Source organism: Ursus arctos, unplaced genomic scaffold, assembly GCF_023065955.2.
Source record: "Ursus arctos isolate Adak ecotype North America unplaced genomic scaffold, UrsArc2.0 scaffold_13, whole genome shotgun sequence".
NCBI lineage: Eukaryota > Metazoa > Chordata > Mammalia > Carnivora > Ursidae > Ursus > Ursus arctos.
In genome coordinates, this window is record NW_026622797.1 from 2,332,259 (window position 1) to 2,355,414 (window position 23,156).

The window sequence follows — 23,156 nt, forward strand, 5'->3', positions numbered from 1 at the left end:
TGTGAACTGTTTCTCATTAAAACTGGGCGGGGGGAGCATTTTGTTCTGCTAGAGAGCCCAGGCAGATTGTAAAATACTGTTCGTTTAAGAAGTCGCTATTATGAGGGATAAAAGGGAAGAACCAGGAGGGAAAGTGGAAGCAGATAGTATGAAAGCAGTTATTTCCATGTGAACTCCTGACGACCAGAAGGACAGCTAGAGGGGCAGGGACGGACGTGGCTTGCAAAGACAGGAGCAGACTGAGGCTTCGCGGCATCAGCACAGAGCTAGGGCGGCAGCTCCCTGGAGCTGCTCCCCGGAGTCCGTGAGCAAATCCCAGCAGGTGGACCAGGTACGTTTCACAGTGGGTGACAGAAGAAAACCTCAGTTGGGTCTTCTAAAATCAGAGTGGAAGTCAATTGTGAATCGTTATAGACGGACCAGTGCTGAAGTAAGCTAGAATGCTGCTGGAAGTAAAAAAGAAGCCAGAGTTCATTAATCGGTAAGATTGGTGTGAAAAAGTGAATGTTATACTAAGTATTAGATTTCTTTAAAAACTGTTCCAAGTGGTATTTTCTCTGAAAGTTAAAATGTCATCTTAGCCAACTAATATTTCCTGGTGATGACGACGTTTTAGAGCTGTTTTGGGGGCTTTCACAATTATTAGCTTCCTGAACTTTTGAAACTCTTCTTTTTCAAGAGGAAAGTGGGTTTGGAAAGTGGTGCGATTCCCGTGAGACTCCCCGGCAGAGAAGTGACAGGGTTAGTGTTTGAACCCACAGGTCTCACTTGTTTCCATGTTGATGTCTTTTATGGGACAATGCTGCTTACATATCTGTAGTAAGTATGACAATCCACATTTTGCCTGCACATAAAACCATTATTTTCCTAAAAATTTTATTTTCACAAGACTAAATTAAGCTGCAAGGGCTTCATCGTGCTCTTCAAACAGAATGACATGCTCCCATGGATGGTGCTGCCAGTAACCTAACCATGTTAGGCTCACCAACACCGCCAGGTTTTTCTTGCAGATCCAAATTAAATAAAGATCGCTGATTTCACAGAACTTTGGAAACAATCTTCAAACATCAAGTTCACCAACAACTGAATGAAAGAATTGAACAAACAATTGGGTAAACAAGTGGTTTTGCTTATTAGCTGTGAGATACGGTTAAGTTGTTTAAAACCAGACGGGTGCTACCCAGTATGGTAGGCACCGCGACAGGTAGCTATTTAAATTTAAATTAATTAAAATTAAGTGCAGTGATGATTTCAGTTCCTCAATTGCACTATAGCCATGTTTCGAGTGGCTGCCAGGGACAGTGCAGAAAGTTCCCTTGGACAGCATTGCTCTCTTCCAAAAATTCAAAATCTGTGACCTGTACTGAAGTTCAGCTCCCTGTCTAGTAATGTCTGAGAGTTCCAGTGACAATTATCACAGCTCCCTCTGGGACAACATAAAATGATGCATGTAAAGTCCTTTGTCAATTATAAAATACTATACTCAGGAGGCATTGTGGCTTTCGTTTGTTTGTTTTTTAATTTTTGCAGTGTTACAAAATCACGTAGCCTTTGAGAGACCAATACTTTGGCCCCTGGATCTTACAATCATGTTACGTCTTTTTCAGAAGTTGAGCTATGTATCTTGAAGCTCACATTCATACTTTGTTCTTTAAGACTCAGGTACATCCACATTCTGCAAATTGACAATTTCTTTTAATGCGAAAGGTACCGTCATATATATATATATATATATATGTAAATCATTATTACCTTAAGGACTCTATCTACTAGAAATTAATAGGGGAAACCTGCAAGTACATACAGGCTGATCAAAGTCCTAATCTTTTGCCCCGTTAGAAACTGGCTGTTGTAGCTGACAGAGAAGGGGAATGAATAACAACCCCATGGTGCTTCACGGTGTCAGTGATAACCGAGTCCATTAACTCACCTGTGCCTGTCACGCAGACGAGAGAGAGAGTGTGACTTCTTGGTACAGACTGCTTTTCCTACGCCCCGATTGGTTTCTCTTAGGAACGACGAGTCTGCGTGCCCACTGATGGTTGACATCTTTAATCAGCAGGATGGAAAGAAGCCTGAAGAATGTCCTTGTGGTTTCTTTTGGATTCCTGCTTCTCTTTACAGCCTACGGAGGCCTTCAGAGCCTGCAGGTAAGTGAGAGCACTCCTGAGTGAACATCTGTCTCTTGGCCTCCAGGAATCCCCATGGTCACAGAAGACGAGGAACGCAGGGTTTCTCATGAACCAATTCACTCCCCAAGCCTCGCAAACAGTGGTTTTTATGTGCGAACTTGCAACGCAGAGCCTCACCCAGTCCAGCAGGATTGCCCAGCAGAAAGTGTGCGCTTGACCCTTGGACAAGGGGTGTGGGTCTTGGGTTAGTGATGCGATAAGATGTTCTTTGCCTTTGGATAGTTAGAGGGAGAGACACAGGATGAATCATTGTGAATTCTATGGTTTCATGACTGGCTTTGTGGTTGGGGTAGTAGGTAGTAACATGAATTTACCAGGTTTCACTAAACTATATAGATTCTAAGCCTCTTTAAGCAACACAGTGACCTTGTCAAAGTGCTTTCTGTAAGTTTGACCCCCATGGCGCTCTTTCCTCCTCAGGCCTCTCCAAGCAGCTGTGGCAGGGGTCACATTGCCAAGGAGTAGTTTTGCTATATATTTCCCCAGATAGTTACTTTTTTATTTTTTTTTCCAAGTGTAGCTGGCATGGGGCAGCAGCCCAGAGAGAGCAGACGTCCCCCCCCCCCACAGTCTGCCTGGGTTCCCAGGAGTAGAAGCACCCACGGTCATTGCTAAGGCCCCCTCTTCCTTGGAAGACCAGAGACGTTAGGGAAGCAGACCTCCAACTCTGGCGTGCGGCAGTCCCCTCGCCCAGTTCGTGCCTTCTGTCCTGCCCTAACCCGCCATATTTCCTCACCTGTTGGTCCAGAATACGTAAACGTGGTTTAACTGGGACCATTGTCTCCCTCAGTCAGGACCGGCCTAGCAAAGAATGCAATGACATGCACAGTAGCGACCTTTGGTGCAGCTGCGTCCCCACAAGCTTGGAGGCGGCTCCCTGTCCCTGTCATTCCTTCTGCTTTCATCTGGTTAGCTTCATTCTCAGGCCTCCAGGGGGTGACACAGATTGTCCCAGGCATCCCCAGGGTCCCAGCCCTAATCTGAACTCACCGCGGGACCCAGGCACACACCTACACAGCCTCCCCCTGCAGCAGCTGTGCCCCTCTCACAGCCTCCCCCTGCAGCAGCTGTGCCCCTCTCACTCCTGCGGCTAACGGTCATTCGGATCTCCACTTGGATGTCACCCTCTCCCCCTTCCCTGCTCCCTGGAACCGAAGTCTGGATGGGGCACAGCTGTGTGTGCTCCCCTGGTACTATGGCAGGCTCCGCAGTATGCCCGTGAGTCTCTGATGCCAGGAGGACAGTCACTACTCCATGACCATGTCCCCCTGACTAAGACAGTGCTCGACACCCAGGAGGCAATCGACGGATAACTCTGTGCGTGAAAGTCAGCGGTGCGCGCCAGTCTCCAGCTTACCTCCCTTCCCAGGCTCTCCATGGGTTTAGAGATCCGACCTACTGCCCAGGACTGAGCCGGGACTCCTCATGGTCTAGTCCGGCAGTCTGTTCAGACTCATCTCCCCAGAAGAGCTTCACGGCTCTGGACAAAGCAGCTCGATGTTCCCTGCTGCCTCTCAGCTGAGGACGAGGCCCATGCAAACTCATCCCCCACATCTCCTGCCTCCCACACCTCCCACCCTTCCTCAGGTTGCCCCCTCATCCTCCAGATCTCATTTGGTCTTCATGCCTTCTAGAAGGTCTTTCTGACTGCACTGGGCTAGCTTCCCTTGCAGGACTCAGGCTCGATTGCAATGGCCTGTTTGCTGGTGTTACTCTGTCAGCTCCCATCCACCGTGCACTCTTAGAGAGCAGTGGCTGTTGTCATTTCCTTTGGTTTCACTAGAGCCGTGCACAGAGCCTCTACTGGTATGTGCTTAAGGATGTATTTGTTGAGTGACTTGAGTGAATGTCCTACTTGCTTCTGAGAGCAGGTCTTGCCTGATTCAGATTCACACGCCCACATCCTCATCCTCACACCGAATTCTGCAGCTCTGCTCTCCCAACACATGCAGACACAGGTGTTTGAACCCCGGTGTTCACGTAGGAAAGAAATTTGCTTTTAAAACTTGATTCCCACTTTGGCTACTGAAATTTGTCTTCCTTTTCAGTGGTTTGCAGTCAGATTCGATTGTAAGTGACCAGCATGCCTTGCTGATTTGCAGCCGCACTGCGTGTGGAAGAGAAATTCCAGCGCACGGAAGTGCTGCATGCTTCTCAGGAATACGAGGAGACCAGCTCAGTAATACAGGAGGAACTCATATGTTTGTATTAAGGAAACAAAAGGCTCAGGCTGAACCAACTCCTAGCAACCAGAGTCACAAGCAGAAATTTCCAGATAACCCCCACGTCAGAGCAGAGTGCTCAATCTCCATCTTCCAGCCAGATTTCAGAATTTTCATGGGACTAACTGTTGTTACTTTCAGTCTCAGTTAATCCACAAATTGTGTTATGTGCCTGCTTTGGGCAAGGCGTCAGGAGAGATTTGGAACACGCAGAACATTTCCCAAGTTCAGGGATCATCGTCAGCTGGGGTGACACCACAGGTCACCAGGTCGTGCGTGCTAGAGGTCAGGTGAAATTCTAGCACAGGATTAAAGCAGAGGTGTCTATGGATGACATTATCCAGGGGCTCTTGGAGACCCTTGATCTGCACTTGAGGAATGGGCACCCTTTGGAAAGCAAGCACAAGGAAAGTCAGAGCACGTCGAGGGGTGAGGCAGGAAAGGAAGAGAGAGAGAAGAGAGAATCCTGGAGTGGTGGGTGCCACGCAGAGTCAGAACTCAGCCCACGGGTTTGGGGTCCACAGCGGACAGAATGACAGTGAGGGAGTACCAAGGGGCTGCACCTGCGCTGTGCAGGGTCCCTTGCTGCGGGACATTGTCTTGGGGGGGGGCAGCTAGGAAGGAATGTGAACAGTCCAGGCATTAAAGTACCAGCTTCCAGATCATCTAACTCTCTCTCTGTGCGTATGAGTCTACAAGGAGACAGTGTCCCCTTCTTTATCTCTAGCGTGGGGAAAATAGCACCCATTTCTCAGCGTTAAAGGGGAAGAATGCACAGCTGTCCTATAGATGAAAGCAGATATCACAGAAGGCGTGAGGCCTTCTGCCCCCCTGTGACCCCAGCACCCTGGGCCTCAGGCTTTCCCCCTCCCTGGTCTCTAGCAGCAGCTGACTCTCCATTGGGACTGTGCTGGTTTCCCCCCACGCCTCACCTGTCAGCTGGGTGGGGGCCACCCGCCAGGAAAAGCCTATTGCTGGTGGTCTCAGGAACCTAGTGCTGACCTACAGCTCTTTCCCCTTGGCCAGTGGCCCCTCTGACCAGGGCGGTTTTGTCCCCCACAGAGCAGCCTGTACAGTGAGGAAGGCCTGGGGGTGACAGCACTCAGCACGCTGTATGGTGGGGTGCTCCTGTCCTCCATGTTCCTCCCGCCGCTCCTGATTAAGAAGTTTGGCTGCAAGTGGACCATCGTCATCTCCATGTGCTGTTACGTGGCCTTCTCCCTGGGCAACTTCTACGCCAGCTGGTATAGCCCGCACAGCCCCACCCTGCTCAGGTTTAGCTGCTCACAAGCACTCAGCTGGCACCTGCCCCATGATGCCTCACTGTATCCCCTTTAACATGAGTGCTGTTTCCTGAAATTCCTCTCTGCGTCTGGAACAGGATAATGTGGAGGCTTTCTTCCCAGTTTTTCCCATCAAGATGTCTCTGTCCCTTTTGCTGGGCCCATCTCCTTCTCCCAGTTCCCAGCCCTGACCTTCCCTCAGGTCTGTTGTGGGCCTTGAGCTTCCCCCTGCACCAGGGCTCCTTTGTGGCCCCAGCGATGAGAGCTAGACCCTGACTAAGATGTCCAGGGTGAATTCCAGGGGATTTAGCAGAATGTGACCAATGGACCCAACACCATACCCTCACCCCATCACAGGAAGTGGACGTGGCAGGGCTGGAGCTGGTGCAGGGGCCCAGGCTGAGCTCTGCTTACTCCCTGATTGAGAGGAGTCCTCTGGGACCAAGATTTAAGAGCACCAGCCTCACACCCTTATTCCCAAGAACACACCTGTCAAGCATCTCTCTGGAGGGATGCCTGTTGTCATCCAGGACATAATGATTATGATGACTTCACATTCTTCTCTTTCTTATTGCCATAGAGTTTTCATGCAGTCTTCAGTGAAGAGGGTAAATCAATCAATCAATGTTTCAAAAACTAAATAAATCATTTTCAACATTTAGCTGTTAGAAATAGTCAAAAACCACCCAACCTTACTCGTAACCCCAGCTCATTGGCAGTTGCTTTCAAACACCAAGAACTTCACTGGCAGTGAATTTCTCTTCTAAACCAGAAAGGGCACTGGGTTTGGTCATTTATCTGAGTCTGACGGATGGTGAATCCATCTAGCCAATCCATAAACATAATAATGCTTACAATAGACCAGACATGGAGTTTCCTTCTCCACAGAGGTAGGGAAGAATGGAGGAGGAAGAGGCGCTGTTTGCATTTTATTTTACAGGTACACCTTGATTCCCACCTCCATACTGCTGGGTCTTGGAGCAGCCCCGCTGTGGTCCGCTCAATGCACGTACCTCACCATCATGGGAAACACACAAGCAGAGAAGGTGGGAAAAGTTGGCAGAGATGTGGTGAACCAGTATTTTGGCATCTTCTTTCTCATATTCCAGTCATCCGGTGTGTGGGGCAACCTGATCTCCTCCCTGGTGTTTGGCCAGACGCCCACTCAAGGTAAAAGGGAACAGGGCTCAGTGATGGCTCCTGAAAGGAGCCTAAAGATGTGGTTCTCAGCTGCCCGCGCCCCAGCCTCTCCTGGTTGCCAGCTCTTCTTCAGGGCAGTCTGTGTAGGTCTGAGGGGCTGTCTCATCCACAAGTGCCTCAGCCATTCTGACCCTGCCCTTCCAGGGGCAGGGAGAGGGCTTGCAGAGCAGTGCCCGTGGGAAATGAAGGGCCACTGCCAGTGGAACTTGGGTTCATAGAATCATCACTATCCTTTTAGACCAACAGGTTCAACTGATTCACTGTCCTGCTGAATTGATCCACTGTCCAGTGTCTTAAATGTTCCACGTAAGACCAGTTGTCCCTTAACTGATTTCAAAATTTGACAGCTGTTGTCTTAAATCACATCTTTACCTGACCTTGTCCAGACATGGATATAAAGTGTGTATCTGTTTAATGTCTGCACCCTTGGATGTCTGAGGATTTAAACCAAGGGCAGAGGAAATAAACTCTCTGATTCTCACAGGCAACCTTTATTGGGGTGGGGTGGGGTGCGGGGGAAAGTCCTGACTCCTGACTCTTACCAGGATTATCCCTATCTCTCTGATCTGGTCTTCCATCCTGCAATCCCCTATAAAGTCCCACCTTTGGGAAACTCCAAAATCCTCCTTCCCCAGTTTCTCATGTGATGTCATCACTTGCTAAGTGCATCTGAAGAAGGGAAACCATCGGGTGGATGGAGACCCGTCCATACTCATTACTGCTGCCAAGATCAGCAATAATGCAACAGAAACTGGGATTAAGGTTTCGTCTCTAGCACACGACTGGTGTGAAATGGAGTGAACAGCTTTACTTTGAAAGACATTCAGGCAAGCAAGCTTAATTCTCCAAGCGATCCCCGGACACAGACTCCAAGGAGTGAGGCATCCCGAGAGCCCTGCAAGGCTTCTCCACCTCCCTCCACCGCACCTCTCATTCTCTGTGCTGCGGATCTCACCAGCCAAGTTCTATGTGATGAGATTCCTGTTACGACAAATGTTCTTTCTTCCAAGACATCTTCTCCTTCTCTCCAGGGACTCTGACATGGTCTGAGAGTCATTGACAGTGCACGTTTTAGTATTTTAGCAGATAGGGAAACTCACCCTCAGAAGAGGTAAGAAATGACCTGCCCAAGGTCAAGGAATGGCTACAGATGAATCTGAAAGAGATCCCAGCGGCTCTGACACCTGTTCTAATGTTAATGTACCTTATTTCTTCTTGATTAGTTTGGAAACGTTGAGCATTTACATTAGGTCCAGAAAGTCATACGACAAGTACGTGGTCAAACAAGCCCGTGTCCCCTGACTTTGACCTATCACGACTCTTGCCTATGGGGTGTCCAGGCTCCTGTTAGCTACACGCTTCATTCCCCGTGCCCCTTGCCCTATCAGTTTCCCGTGTTCTCACGTCACCTTTCTGCTTCCGACGGCACAGAGGCCATCCCAGAGGAGCAGCTCCTGTCTTGTGGGGCCAGTGACTGTCTGATGGCCACGGCGTCCACCAACAGCACCCAGCGTCCCTCGCAGACTCTCATCTACACCCTGCTGGGCATCTACACGGGTATGTGCTCACAGAGGGTGGAGTCCCAGGGACAGCAAACCGAACTCCTTCCTGTGGTGAAAAAGAGTATCTTCCCAAAGTATAAATATTCCTGCAAAATGTGTTCACCTGGGTTGTACCTAGGTATTTTTCACGTGAAATCAAATACAGCAGAACAGGGCTGTCTAACAGTTTCCTATGATGATAACATCATTTTTCTTTTGCAAAGTTCAATATAGTAGCCATGTGTGCTTTTTTTCTATTTTTATTAACTGAATTAAAAATACTGTTCCGAAGTCACAACGTCGAGGATTGTTGGTCTCAAGGAACAGCCCAGGCCATGGAAATGCATTTTCTGTATCCTCACCCCCACGTGAGGTTCCCCTCTGCGTGCCTGCCCCAGCTCTGCCCACAGCTTGGGAGAGGGCTGGCTTTGTAAACTGGTGGTCTCAGGAATGCCCAGCCAGCACATCGTGGCGGGACGAACTTGGTATCACATCAGGCTGGTGAGATGGAGCACAGAGAAAAAATAATTAAAGCCATCTTTAGAGGCTGACGGGTCTGAGCTATCGGACTAGAAATCACGGCTGAAAACCGTTTTGGAGGGTTTTCACTGCCTTTCAGAGAAACGGGAAGCGCATCAGGCTCCTGGATTAATCTGTGGCTGCCAGAGCACTGAGGGTCACTAGTGTCGCCAGAGAGGAGAAACCTGAAACAGGTGCACAGGTATCACAAAACCAGCAAGGACTGAGAAGGCTTCTGGGTAAAGAGGAAAAGGAGTAAATGTTAGCCTTGATCCAAACGACACAGGGGTGCATGGTGCAGAAAGAGGGGCAGTCACACCTGCGGGATTAGGAGGGCACAGGTGTCTCCTCCAGGGGGCGTCTTGAATAGAGTGCGTTTGCATAGTCAGCCCATTCACGTGGTTCAAAACACACCCACCGTGAGAGGGAAAGCCCCAGCTGTCCCTCCTCCTCACCGTTGTCGGCCCCAGCCCACCCCCGTGGTCAGTCATTGCTGGACACAGGCGGCACGAGGGACAGTGCGCCTCACAGCCTTCACCGGTCTTTCCCCAGCTGCTCCCCGTGGGGAGTTCCCTCCTTAGCCTATAAAGAGCTGCTTCATTTCTTGTCTTCGAATGTGCGGTATCCCCTCGCATTCAGGATCCCCCAGTTCCCACCCCGGACTTGTGGGTAAACACATGTAGAATAAACATAAAGCTCAGCCAACGATAACCTCCTAGGACTCGTAGTCCTGAAAAGGAAGACTGGCTGTTGCTGGAGGTTACCTGAGAGCGAGGACGAGGGGAACAGCAGCGGTGAGGGGCGCGGAGGACCTGGGCATCTCGCAGGGTGTGTGGTGCGGGCCAGAGGCTCTGCTCAGGCTCCGCAGCCTCGTTTCACTTAAACCAGGATTTGAAACCGATGCCCCAGAGGAGTGAAGGAGTAGCCAGTAGCCCCGGCTCCTGTGAGCACCCCAGCACCTGCCCTCTGCTTCCCTCCAGGGAGCGGCGTCCTGGCGGTCCTGCTCGTAGCCGTGTTTCTCGAACCCATCAAAGACGCTCAGCAGAAAAGTGAAGGGGAGAAGGAATTACCTTTCTGGTCCACCCTGCTGTCGACCTTCAGGCTGCTTCGAGACCGGCGCCTGCGCCTCCTGGTGCTGCTGCCGATGTACAGCGGATTCGAGCAAGCCTTCCTCGCGGGCGACTACACCAGGGTACGAGGGAGCTGGACGGGACGCGCGCCCTAACACCTGCGCGTGCGCCCTAACACCTGCGCGTGCGCGTCTCCGGGCCACCTGCCCGGGGCCAGGTGGGGGCGGGGCTGCCGGAGCCGGGGGGTCATCCTTCCCCGCTGCAGGAGAGCAGAGTTTATGGTTCAGGAGCTCAGCCTCAGGTCACTTCCTCCATCCCCCTCCCCTGCCCCCCCTCGTCCCCCCTCCCCCTCCCCCCTTTTCCGCCCCCCCCCCCCCCCAAGCTGGGCCTTATCTCCAGGGACCAGCTCTCACTGGAGATGTGTCTTCAGGGAAAGGGCCCAAGCTCCCTGGATTCATCACGGCCCAAGCTCCCTGGACATAACACGGCCTTGTGTCAGGCCTACCTGCCTCTCACCCTGTGCCCTTATTTTAGGAAAAAACACGAAACCCACGAGGACACTGGAACTCCTCATGCTAGTTTTCAAATTATGCATTTCAATCTGGAAATGGACGTGGCTCTCAGGCACTGTCGCCCTGTGTTTCCCTAGATGCCTGGCTGCCCACTTGGTGCGTAGGGAAGGTCTCTTTGGGGGCAGGCCAGCAGAGGAAGTACCTGTCCCCTGGGGCTGGCGTAGCAGGAATACGAGGCCACTGTCCACCACCAACTCTCGTGGCCGTGGCATGCTCGCTGAGGTTCTGCCTCCATTGCACCCCACCCATGGGTGTCTTGTCCTAAAGATCATCCCGGGGTCCCATGGGACGGATGCCTCAAATGGGGGTGGTAGAGAGTAGAGACCCCCTTTTCCAGAAAGTGCTGGGTGGGAGCTGGGGTTCCAAGGGGCCAGAGAGCCAGGACCAAGGCTGCTTCTCGGGGATTGCCCTTCCTCGACCAGGAAACTTCTCCAGCTTCATGCCCACCACAGCTCCCTCCCAGGTAGACGTGCCGAACCAGCAAGATGCCCAGTTAAATCCGAATTTCAGGTTAACCACAAATATCTTTTAGGACACAGATGCTCTGTGCAGGATTCGTGCGTCCTAGATCCTCTGGCACCCCCCACTCCTGGGACAGCCTTGACGGAGGGTCTAGGCGTTTCAAAGACTAAAGGCAAAAATGACAAAACAGTCCTTTGGCATTTGGCCACGGCCCCTCCCATTGCAGTAGACTGCGTGGCGTGTGACCTCAGCCATGGCCCACCCTGTCCCGAAGCAGTAGAGCTTCCTGTCCAGCCCGCTCGTCTGTGTATCTGTCCTGATTCTGCCCAGGGACAGGAGTGGCGGGTGTGGGTGAGAGGGCACGGGCGGTGACAGCACGCGCTGCCCCGGGGTCCAGGGTGGGGCCGCTCTGTACCCCACCGTCCGGTGCAGGAACACTCCTCTGTCTTCTGGCCTCCACGGAGATTCCCTTCATTTCCTTCACATCTGCTTCTTTGCCCTTAGGGTTTTATTTATGGAGCTGTTTCAGGTTCCCAGAAAAATTGACAGAAGGTGCCGAGAGCCCCACATTGCCCGGCCCCACACACGCACAGCCTCCCCGTTATCAGCGTCCTGCCCCAGAGGGGACGTTTGTTCCAACCTGTGAACCTGTCATGATACGTCACCATCGCCCACGTCAAGAGTCACTCCTGGTGCTTGCGTTCCATGGGTACGGACACGTGCGTAAGGACACGTGTCCAGCATTATGGTATCACACGGAGTGGCTTCGCTGCCCCGAGAGTCCTCTGTGCTCTGCCCTTTCATCCCTCCCCACCTTCTGGCAGCCGCCCGGTGTGCAGAATAGGGAGCGACCCACTCCGCCAGCCCCCACGTAATTCACAGGAACACACGGCACAGGAGGCGTGGGGGCATTGCGCGCAGGTTTCTGTGCTTGTTAGTTCCCACCGAGCATGGGCCTGTTCTCCTCCGGTTGGCACCGGGAGGCCAACCCCGCACGCCGGCCGTCCCACAGCAGAACACGTGTTAGTGTCGCCCGCGATCCCTGATCCAGACTCGCCACCACACCAAGCGCGGCCGGGGGGTAACGTGCCCTGTGCTTCCCCCGCAGTCCTACACCACCTGCGCCCTGGGGATCCAGTTTGTCGGGTACGTGATGATCTGCTTCTCGGCCACCAACTCGCTGTGCTCCATGCTCTACGGAAGGCTGTCCCAGCACACGGGCAGAATCGCTCTCTACGCGCTGGGTAGGCAGACCCCGTGCCACTCGGGTAGGGGGGAATGGTGGCGGCCAGACGGAAGGGCGTGCTCTGCTCAGCGAGGGCGTGCAGGCTGGGTGTGCGCGGCCCTGCGGGGAGGCTTCCCGTTCCCGCCTGGTGGGACAAGACTGCGTTCTAAGCACACCTCCCCCTCTGTGCCTCTTGGGAAGGGAAGAAAGAAGCAGAGACAGTGAGAATAGTAAGGGCATTGACGAGACCGTGACCTGGCGGCCCAGTCGGGGTCTCCCGTGTCTGCGCAGGGACACAGCAAGGAGGGAAAGAATAAGCATTAGTTGGCGCCCAGCAGGGGCCACGTCACCTGCTCAGGTTTTCCTGTTTCATCCTTACGATGGCCCTGGGGAGTGGACAGTGCTCACTCTACAGATGAGGAAATGCAGGAACAGGGGAGAGTAGTGACTTGCCCTTTGACCCGGCAGCAGTTTCAGCAACACCATAAGCTGTTCTGTGACTACATTGTAACCATAGATGCCGCAGTGTCCGCAGGAATCATGAGGCCAGAACTCACCACCCACTGGGGTAAAGTCAGGGGGGATGAGCCTGCGTGTCTCTGCCCACCTCTCCGTTCACATCTGCACCTGCTAGGGAGCCCAGCGCCGTCCCCACGCCCCCAGCACTCGCTGACAGTCCGACCCACGACAGCCCACCCCCCCCTTCCATCACTCTGGGGTCTCCCCAGCCAGGACATAATGACACTCCCTGCAAGGCTCAGGGCTCGTCACCCCAGCCCTGCCTGGATGGTGGGGGGCCAAAGATGAGCAGAGCGGCTCCCCCGGCCAGGTGCGCGCTGCAGTGAGAGGCTGTGAAGGGCACACCCCCGGGTCTGCCGGCGTGTTCAGTGTTTACATCCAGCTGAGGAAGGCAGTTTGGAGTATTTCCAGGAACCGTTACTTACAGGTTGAAGCAAACAAAGAGGTTCCCTGAGCATCGCCTCGTCCAAGCCTCCCTGGGGCTGCGCTCACTTCCTGCTGGTTTCTACCCTCCACGCCCGCAGGTGCGGTGACCCACCTGTCTTGCATCATCGCTCTCTTGCTGTGGAAACCTCATCCCCACCAGCTGGCTGTGTTCTTCGTGTTTTCCGGCCTTTGGGGCGTGGCCGACGCTGTCTGGCAGACACAGAACAATGGTGAGTCTCCTCTCGGGGGTCCCTACCTAGGCCAGCGTGGGGGACACATGGCAGGCAAAGGACCCGCCGACCCAGGGCCCCCTGGGGAGGTGATGCGCCTTGCAGCGAGCCTAGAGCAGGACACAAACAGGGACCAAGCGTGCTCCAGGTGCTTACTTGGATTGGAGCGTTTGTTCAAACCCAGGCTGCAAAAGAAGGAAGTCAGCCACGGGCACAACCTTTTTCCCTAAGCATGGCGGACCCCTCGTGGCTTTGTGTTCGTCCCCGAGCAGCGACACGGCCCATGTGCTGGGTGCTGGAACCATGGGGCTGGAGAAGCCTTCTAGGCACCCTCGGCCCCGACGGGGAGAGAGATGTGTAACCTCCAAGTGGAAGAGGGGACAGGTCACTGTGACAGCAGCCAAGCAAGGGGCACTGGGACCAGGGTGCAGTTTTCTGGGAAACTGAGTTGGGAGTGGGAGGGGAGGTCAGCGGGAGGCCTGGGGATCAGGCCTGAGTCAGGGCCCGACTAACAGTCCTTGGGCAGGGCGGTAGTGTGGGAGGCCGCAGCGGTGGGGGAGCCAGGGGAGGCTGGGGCGCTGGGAGGGAGGCTGTAAGGCTGAGACCACGGTGCAGAGTCTGTGTCCGGAGAGGCCACTTCCTGGTTCATAGAGCCATCTTCTTGCTGTTCCTCACATGGCGGGAGGGACAAGGGAGCTCTTTGGAGACCGCTTGTAAGGACACAAATCCAGCTCATGGGGGCTCCGCCTCAAGACCTCATCGCCCCCCGGAGGCCCCACCTCCTAACACTGTCACCTAGGGGTTAGGGTTCACCCTATGAATTTGGGGGACACAAGTGTTCTGGTCACAGCAGATGGGACACACTGAGGGGACAGACTGGGCCAGGGTGCTGGGGTGAGATGGAGAGTCTGGGGGCCTGACAGGGGCCCCAGCCTGCCTGGGGAGGGGTCCAGCTTTGCTCAGCTTTGGTACAAACAGCAGAAAGGGTCCAGGTGGGAAACGACAAGGTCAGCCCCATCGGGTTATGGGGGGACAAGGGGCTGCTGCGTTCACGGAAGACAAAACAGAGTCCCATTGAGGCGGCCGCAGGGCAGAGCAGGAGGCAGGGGAAGCAGATCAAACAAGACAGAACTTCCGGCCTGAGGGCACAGCGTGCAGGAAGCCACTGGGCCAGCTGGCGGGCGGGCCGTGTGGCCTGGGGCGCAGCGTCCCCAGGGTGAGGGTCTGAGGGCAGACAAGCAGAGGCAGAGAGAGGACCCTGCTGGGGACTCAGCCCCAGAGGTGGTTGTTGCAGGGCTCAGCACCCGGTGTGTGAGCATTTAGATGCAAAGTCAGGGACTGAGACACAGGAGGATGCAGGGGAAGGGGCCGGTAAAGGAGAAGGTGGGGAGCTGAATGAGGACGTGAGGACGAGGAATGAGAGGGTCAGGGGGACAGAGGGGTCCCTCTTGGTCCGGAGGAGGGCTGCCCTTTTTCTGGGGACCACGGGAAGCTTTGTCACCATGGGAGAGGAGTTAGCAGGGTTCTCACGGAGCGCCGGGCACGACAGCCGCGACCGAGGCGTTGCTGGGGTTCACCGTGTGCCCGTTTAGTGTTTGGGGATCCCTGACAGAGCCTGCCAGGCAGGCACGCTCTCACGCACGCTCGTGGGGCCACGGAGCAGAGCGCAGGGGCCAGGGTGCTTGCAAGGCCCGGGCTCTGAGGGCAGAACTGGGATTTGGGCACAGACCTGGGGCTTCGGCCCAGAGCCCCGCCGTCCTGTTGGGCAGTCTCTGGAGCTGGCCGGGAGAGTGGGGGGCGGTGTGAGCACGTGTGGAGCCGCCTGGTGCCCCCGAGGCTCAGCCACCCACAGAGCAGAGGACAGGAGGCCGTGACATGCCACCAGCCGAGCTTACACAGGGTGCAACATGGGAGAGAGGCCACCCGAGTTTGAACCAGGTGATGGGCGTCTGTGTGTGGGACACAAGGCCCCATGGGGCCGGGCAGCGAGAGAGACACAGTGGAGGAGGGGCGGATAACCACACAGGGGTCAGTGGCCCTGACAGCAGGGGCCCCCAGTGCTGGGCTGCCGGACCTAAGGCTTCTGCGTGGGGTGCTGGGCACGGAGTGCCGCACTCCCCCATGTGAGGGCCACCTGGAGGAGGGACGTCACGGTCACCATGAAGCACAGGACAATAGCAGTGGGTCCGGGTGCACAGGGAGTGGCCGGAGCCTAGGAGCAGAGGTCCAACAGGAGGCCGGGGAGGCCCATGGCGATCGGAGCAGGAGGACCTGATGAGGGAGTCAGTGACAGCCCAGGGATTGGGCTGTCTGGGGGGCGTCTGTGTTGTGTCAGCCGAGGGTATGCTCTCCATGGTGAGATGAGCCGTAGCTGAGGGGTGTCAGAGCCGCCACTAGGGGAGAGGCAGGAGGCAGGGGTGTGGGTGGCACACGTACAAAGCTGGTGGCCAAGGGCTTCCATTTTGGGAGGTGAGTGAAAATGACAGCCCTGAGTTTCCCATAGGCCCGTCTACAGCCTGAGATGGGGAGTGGGTGTGGGACGCCCCACGACTTGGCTCCGAAGAGAGCCTCTTCCCCTCGTGACATCACCCCCAGCCCCGCACTGGGAAACACCTGGGGGCTAGAGAACGGGTCAGGCCAATCCACAAACAGCACAAGGGCGGGGGCCTGGCTGCTGTCCCCACCACCAAGGAGAAGCACACAGGACCTCAGTCATCGTGGCCTCGGTGCCCCCGCGGTGGCTCCTTTCTTACGAGCTGCGTTGTGGCCAGCTCACAGAACAGCTGGAAAAACATCTTCACACAAATGCAGTGTTGCTGGATTTGGGGGTCCGGGCTTCACGGCCTCCCCAACACCTCGGGGGTGCAGGAGGCTTTCGTACACTCCTGAAGCAGGTGACAAGCCTGTGTGCAACTCCGAGCCACCATCGAATGTGGCTGCAGCAGTGACAGAAACTGTTCACAGCTGGGCTCGCAGGGTCGCTGCAGGGAAGTACTGATTCCATGAGGAGTGGCAAGCAGAAACACCTTAGGTTTTTTGGCAGTCCAGAGCCATAAACCCGGGCCAGGTCAGGTCACCTGGTGAGCATCAGGAGAGAATTTCTTTCAGCATCTGCGTGCAGGAGTGAGACACCCAGTGCGTTCCCGGCGCACGCACATGCCATCTTGCTTCCCACCATGTTGGCCGACGTCTCTGAGCTCATGGGAATTTTTCAAGTATTCACATGTTTAAAGTCAGGCAGGGGACAGGGGTAGGGGTCACATCATAGCCCATGCAGTAATTCCTTAGATGTTTCAGATGACTGCAGTGAAAATGCTTGGCTTTCTTTCTCCCTGAGATGCAGGAATGATGACGGTTTTCACTGTCCTTTTCCTGCCGAGGACAGAAGAGCCTGTCCGGCAGAGCCTTGTCGGGACTGGGCAGACGAGGTTAGGTGAGGTCCAGCGGACACCCGGGACAATCGAGCACCATGGGTGGCCGGAAGACGGACTCCCTGGAATAAGGGGTACTAATTTAAAATGAATTAATTCTGTCTTCTTGTGCAGACAAAGAGTAATTTTTTTCAAGGAAACATCAGTTGCTGGGGAAAATTGTTCGTTATTTGAGAATTTCTTTTGGAGTCTAAGCTCGCCGTCATCCTTGCAGGGACCGATGTTTTCATCACCGAATCCCCTGCGGGCTGACAGCGCCAGGTTCCCTTAGCGCCCACGGGCTCCTTGTGTTTACAGAGACCGCAAATTTTGTGTAGCTTCTGCCATTTTTTTTTTTCAAATAGCAGGTTGGATTTGTCATCTTACTCTCCCTGAGCGTGAGTCTCTTGCTTGGGAGGACAGGTGAGGTGAGCCACGCCCTTTCCTAATTAATGAAGCTGAATGCTGTTCAGTGCAACTGAACCCTCCTCTCCACCACTGCTTCCCAGTGTAAAGCCTGGCTTAAAAGCAGACCAGGTGCCGGAGCTCCGGGCCCTCCTTCCTGGGGCAGGGACGTGAACCCGCTCCACGTTCCCATGGGGCTCCCAGGCGTCCGAAGCCTTGGGAGCCACGGATCTGGGCCATGTGCTCGTCTGTTCATTCGCTCTGACAGTTCAGCAAAAACGGGCACCGTTGCCTAGCAACCCTCACACGCCAATGCGCTGCGTTTGAGATTCAGAATGTGTGGTCTAAAAATACTCTTCTGCCCTGCTAACCGCCAACCGTCTTGGGTTGATAAACACAAAAAAATCTGCCTCTGTTACCTGCTCAGATCACTGAGCCTGTCTTCTCCAAGCAAACAAGACTGCCCGATGACATGTCCACACCCTCGTGCGCGGACAGGGGTCAGTCAGCCTCTGGCCGCTCCCACCTGTGCCTTTCTGTGGAGGACGAGAATGGGAGCAAGACTTCTTTTCTTTTTAAATAAACTTTTTATTTTGGAATAATTTGAGTTTACAAAAAAGTTGCAAAGACAGTACAGAGAGTTCCCATATACCATTTTCTTAGTTCCCCCTAATGTTAATATCTTGCAAAACAGTGATACATTTGTCGAAACTAAGAAATTAATGTTGGTACATCACTGAACTAAACTTTAGACTTTATTTGGCTTTCTCCAGTTTTCCCCCTTTGTGTGTTCCAGGATCCCTCCCATGGTCCCACACATAGTCCCATCCCGGGTCCCCATTGCATTGAGTTACCACAGCTCCTTGGTCTGATCTGGGACAGTTTCTCTTCCTTGTTGTTCATGACCTTGACACTTCTGAAGAATACTGGTCAGGTATTGTAGCACGTCCCTAGTTTGGGGTTGTCTGATGTTTCTCATGATTAGGCTGGAGTTAAGGGTTTTGGGTAGGAAGACTCCAGAGTGAAGAACTCTTCTCATCACGTCCATCACTGATGATGTGAACCTTGATTGCTGACCAGCCCGGTATCTGCTAGACCTCTCCAGTGCAGAGTAGAGGCTGCTTTTTCCTTTCCACAGCCAGTTCTGGGAGCCAGTCACCACATCTAGCCAACAGTCAGCGGGAGGTAATTAATCTCCACCTGCTAAAGGGGGAGTCTGTACAATTTTTGTACAGAAGGGAATATTTGTCCCTCCTCCCCAGCTTATTTAGTTACTTCTTCAACCATTTGTCTCCATTGCTTTGGGCTTATGTATTTATTACATCCTTTGGGTCACAGTCCAAAGCTACGTTACTTGTTCTGTTGCTCTACTCGTTCCAGCATTGGCCATTGGGATCTTTCTTGTCCTTCCCTACTTGCTGGTAGGGAACTATTCCAGATTCGTCTCCTGGGCCAGCACTAGCATCAGCCATTTCTCCCAGGACCCTGGGCTCCTTTTATTGCACAACAGTGTTAGAACATAAGATTTGCGTGCTGGGCATGCTCATCGCATCTGAGATGACAAGGCTTCTGGGGGCCAGAGTGGGGGGATGGATGTGTGCATGCTGGCCACATGTACACACGTCTGTATTTCTGTATCTGCCTGTCTGTAGGTACGTTAAGTGAGGACGAGTCCACACTGGGGTCCCTGACTCCCCTCCAGCACCACGGGTTCATTCTGGCCTCCCCTTGCTGATCTGTGCCTTCCTTCTCTGACAAGGAGAAACCCGGCTCCTACTGTGCACGCCACATTGCTTATTTGCTCAAACCTAGTCTGCATGTGAAGAGACTTCAGAATTGTTGAAATATTATTTTATCTACTTTCCTTTTCTATTGAATGTCTCTCCCCACTGCCCACCATGTCCCTAAGTAACTGCTGGAATTTGACACTACTAATGTGTTGCTTTCTTTATGTTCAGATTAAAATAGGATCCAGATATTTCCTGAAAAGCCAAACTCGGTAATTTATAATCGTCACAATCTAAATTTAATCTTGAAATCTAAAGATGCCAAACTATAGACCAAACACGTTACTTTAAAATCAGCATTGCCACATTACTAGAATGTTCATGGAACTGGGGTGTGTTTGCTCTGGTACTGCACCTGTTCAGGGCAGCACTGCACCTGTTGGCCACAGAACATGGAAACACTCACACTCGCAGCCACAGTGTTTCAGACGTGGATTTTCATCCCTAACATCTCATTTTGGGATCCAGTTTTAAGTGTCACCCTCTAAAGAAAGACAAGCGATCTTTAGTTAGTTAGTTATTCTTTAAATTCCCGTTAGTTAACATACAGTGTTACATTAGTTTCAGGTGTGCAATATAGTGAGTCAACAATTCTATACATCACCTGGTGCTCATCACAAGTGTATTCCTTCATCCCCATCACTTGTTCAACCCAATGTCCCACCCTTGTCCCCTCTGGTCACCATCAGTATATTCTCTATAGTTCAGAGGCTGTGTCTTGGGTTTGTTTTTTTTTTTTTTAATTTTTCCTCTCTCTCTTTCTCTCTTTCTTTTTCTCTTTGCTCATTTGTTTTGGTTCTTGAATTACATGCATGAGTGAAATCATATGGTATTTGTCTTTCTCCAACTGACTTATTTCAATCAACATCATACTCTCTAGCTCCACCCATGTTTTTGCAAATGGCAAGATTTTGGGGCGCCTGGATGGGTCAGTTGGTTGAGCATCCAACTCTTGATTTCGGCTCAGGTCATGATCTAAGGTTTGTGAGATCGAGCCCCACATGGGGCTCCGCACTGGGTGTGGAGCCTGCTTGAGATTCCCTCTCTTCCTCTTCCTCTTCCTCTGCCCCTCCCCACTAAAAATGGCAAGATTTCATTCTTTCTTATGACTGAATAATATTCCATTGTATATAAACACCACCTCTTCTTCATCCATTCATCAGTTGGTGGACATTTGGGCTGTTTCTATAATTGGGCTATTGTAAATAATGTTGCTATAAACATAGGGGTGCATGTACCCCTTTGAATTAGTATTTTTGTATTCTTTGGGTAAATACCCGGTAGTGCAATTGCTGGATCGTAGGGTAGTTCTATTTTCAACTTTTTGAGGAACCTCCGTACTGTTCTCCAGAGTGGCTGCACCAGTTTGCGTTCCCGCCAACAGTGTAAGAGGGCTCCCCTTTCTCCTCATCCTCACCAACATCCGTTGTTTCTTGTATTGTTGATTTTAGCCATTCTGACTGGTGTGAGGTGGTATCTCATGGTTTTGATTTGTGTTTCCTGATGACGGGCATCTTTTCATGTACCTGTTGGCCATGTGTAGAAAGACATGAAATCTGTAAAATAACTTAAGAGTTACTAAATCCCAGACCTTGTTATGAGACCCTTATTTCATTGAGGGCACCTCACAGGCTCGGACAACAAGGGCACCTTCTTCTGAGCCTTCCAAACAGCCTCTTGTTTTCCCAAACAAATGTTGTTTATGACGTATATCTGACCTTGTATCTTTCTGATGGGCTCGTCCTCCTGAGTTCCTCCCGTGGTAGGCAGACAGCTGAGTAAGCAAATGCCAAGAAGAACCTTCTGAGTGTTGACATTTCCAGGCAGGGTTGCAGGAGACCTTGCTGCTGGCCTCAAGCAATGCCAGAGAGGCTTCTCTTCCCTACATCCCTCCCCTGCGAAATGTAGGGAGGAGGAAAGGGGCAAAGGGCAAGAAAGGAGGGTGAGGTGGCCCGAGCAGCTCAAGACAACAGAGCAGGTTAGGCCAGCACTGGGCATAGCCAGGATGCTCAGGATGGTCCCTGGGGATCCACACGTCTCTGCTGAACACTTGCAGCTTCCTAGCTGTTAACCCCCCTACACATGGGCCACCTCACTCAGGTCAGGAGACGGGGAGCTTCTGGTTTTCATCCAGGCATACCAAACATTTTACTATCCTGCAAACCGGAACCAACATCATTTACTTTCCTCTAGAAGCACTTATCAGACTGTGCTCTCCTGCTAGGGCTGTCAGCAGAGTACAACAGACATTTTGTTTCTTACAGTTCTGAAGGCTGGAGGTCTGAGACCCAGGTGTGGGCAGGCTGGCCTCTGCTGAGGCCTCTGTCCTTGGCCTGTGGACAGCTGTCTTCCCCCTGTGTGAACATCTGTGTCCTGATCTCCTCTTCTTCTAAGGACACTAGTCGTGGGATGAAGGTCCTCTCTAATGACCTCATTTACCTTAATCACCTCTTTAAAGGCCCCAGTACAGTCACAGTCTGAGGTCCTGGGGTTAGCACTGCCTGTGTTTGTCTTTGCTTTTGGACTCCAGTGAAGGGCCATGCCTCATCTGACCCAGGTGGGGCCTCTAAGCTCTACTCTACTTTTCCACGTACTCACCCACCGAGGGTTAGGCTGGACTGAGCTCCTTCCAGGGCTAACATTGCGTGAGTTCTGTGTTTCTTTTATGTATGATGGTTCTTCGCTGCTAAAGAATGTCTCCAGACTTCCATAATCCCCAACATAAAATAATTCTTTTAAAAAAGGAAACATTCCTGACTTTGTTGAGAAAATTGGGCATTCGCAAAATTGCACTCTTTTCATCAATAATTGAAAAAACACATTTGAGGTTTTGCAGCAACGTGTTCATGCCGTGTCTCCTTTGCAGTTCTTTACGGCGTTCTGTTCCAGAAGAGCAAGGAGGCCGCCTTTGCGAATTACCGCCTGTGGGAGGCGCTGGGGTTCGTCATTGCGTTTGGATACAGCACGTTCTTGTGCGTCAACGTCAAACTCTACGTCCTCTTGGGAGTCCTGAGTCTGACCATGCTGGCGTACGGGACCGTGGAGTATCTGGAGGCCAAGAAGCCGGCCAGGCCAGTTGCCACGGAACAGACAAAGACAGCGGACGGGGCGGAAACAGAGACAGCCATGTGACAGGGACGCTCGCGGTGGCACAAGAGGGCTCCACCCGAAGGGCCTCGGCTTACGGCTGATTCTTCACAACATGTCGGCAATAGTCAGCCGTCCTGAAGACATACGTAGTTATATTTTGTGTATAATTTTTTCCTATTCTGCTAAGTTTTCGGTCCACCACGTCACCAGTGGAGATGGAGAGTGTGCACGAAGGAGTCATTCACGTCGGACACAGGGAAGAAGGTTGGGCGCGTACTCAGCCAACGGCAGCCGGCTCGGGAGAAGCGGCGGCTGCCTCCTGCCCCTGCTGTTGTACGTACTGTTGCTGTTTGTAAGAACCGGGAGATGTGAAAAGAATGGGTCTGGCACTCTAATTTTACAAATGGGTAAACTGACATCCAGGGAAGTCAGCTGACTCCCTCCCGGGGTCAGTGAGCGACAAAGCCAGATGAGTGTTTATGTCCCTCGAAGTTTATAGACTATGAGTTTCTGAATAAATGCAACTATACTATGGGCCGAGCTCCCCTTCAGATCTTTTATCCTAAATACGCACCTAGCTCACACACCCCACGGTCATCAGGTAAGTGGGTTAGCATGCTGCCCACTACAGTGCGTGAGGCTAACAGTACAATAAACCTGGACCGTGGGTGGGTTTGTTACCTGTTACACCTGCGCCTTCCGTTCAGAACCCACATCCGCCAACAGTCTGTCCCCGTCCTCGTCGTCGCCGTTCACCAGCTGCTAATGCTGGCCTCTGCTCCTTCTGAGACGTCTACCTTCTCCCTGGAGCTCAGCACCCTCTGGCACCTCTGACGGTATTGCTGGGGTGTGTTTCCCTTTTCCCCTTCACCCCGAGGTGCGATCCTTCACCCTCAGTCCCTGCCCTTCACCAAGACTTCTCCTTTCATGGCCCATGAAGGTGGCCCTTCTGCACATTCCCACACCTCCTGCTTCCCTGTGGACAGCCCTGCTCTGGCCCAGC

At 52.9% G+C, this 23,156-nt stretch overlaps 1 protein-coding gene across 1 annotated transcript in view; it reads left to right on the forward strand.

Moving 5' to 3' along the window:
- Window positions 1-22,682, forward strand: part of UNC93A (unc-93 homolog A) — a 32,594-nt gene extending 9,912 nt beyond the window's left edge. The window contains exons 2-9 of the mRNA XM_026505210.4: window positions 2,014-2,150; window positions 5,477-5,658; window positions 6,638-6,867; window positions 8,329-8,454; window positions 9,938-10,149; window positions 12,170-12,305; window positions 13,330-13,461; window positions 21,930-22,682. Of these exons, the coding sequence (XP_026360995.2) occupies window positions 2,064-2,150; window positions 5,477-5,658; window positions 6,638-6,867; window positions 8,329-8,454; window positions 9,938-10,149; window positions 12,170-12,305; window positions 13,330-13,461; window positions 21,930-22,195 (1,371 nt within the window). The 5' untranslated portion in view covers window positions 2,014-2,063 and the 3' untranslated portion in view covers window positions 22,196-22,682. The remainder of the gene's footprint in view (window positions 1-2,013; window positions 2,151-5,476; window positions 5,659-6,637; window positions 6,868-8,328; window positions 8,455-9,937; window positions 10,150-12,169; window positions 12,306-13,329; window positions 13,462-21,929) is intronic.
- Window positions 22,683-23,156: the final 474 nt, after the last annotated feature.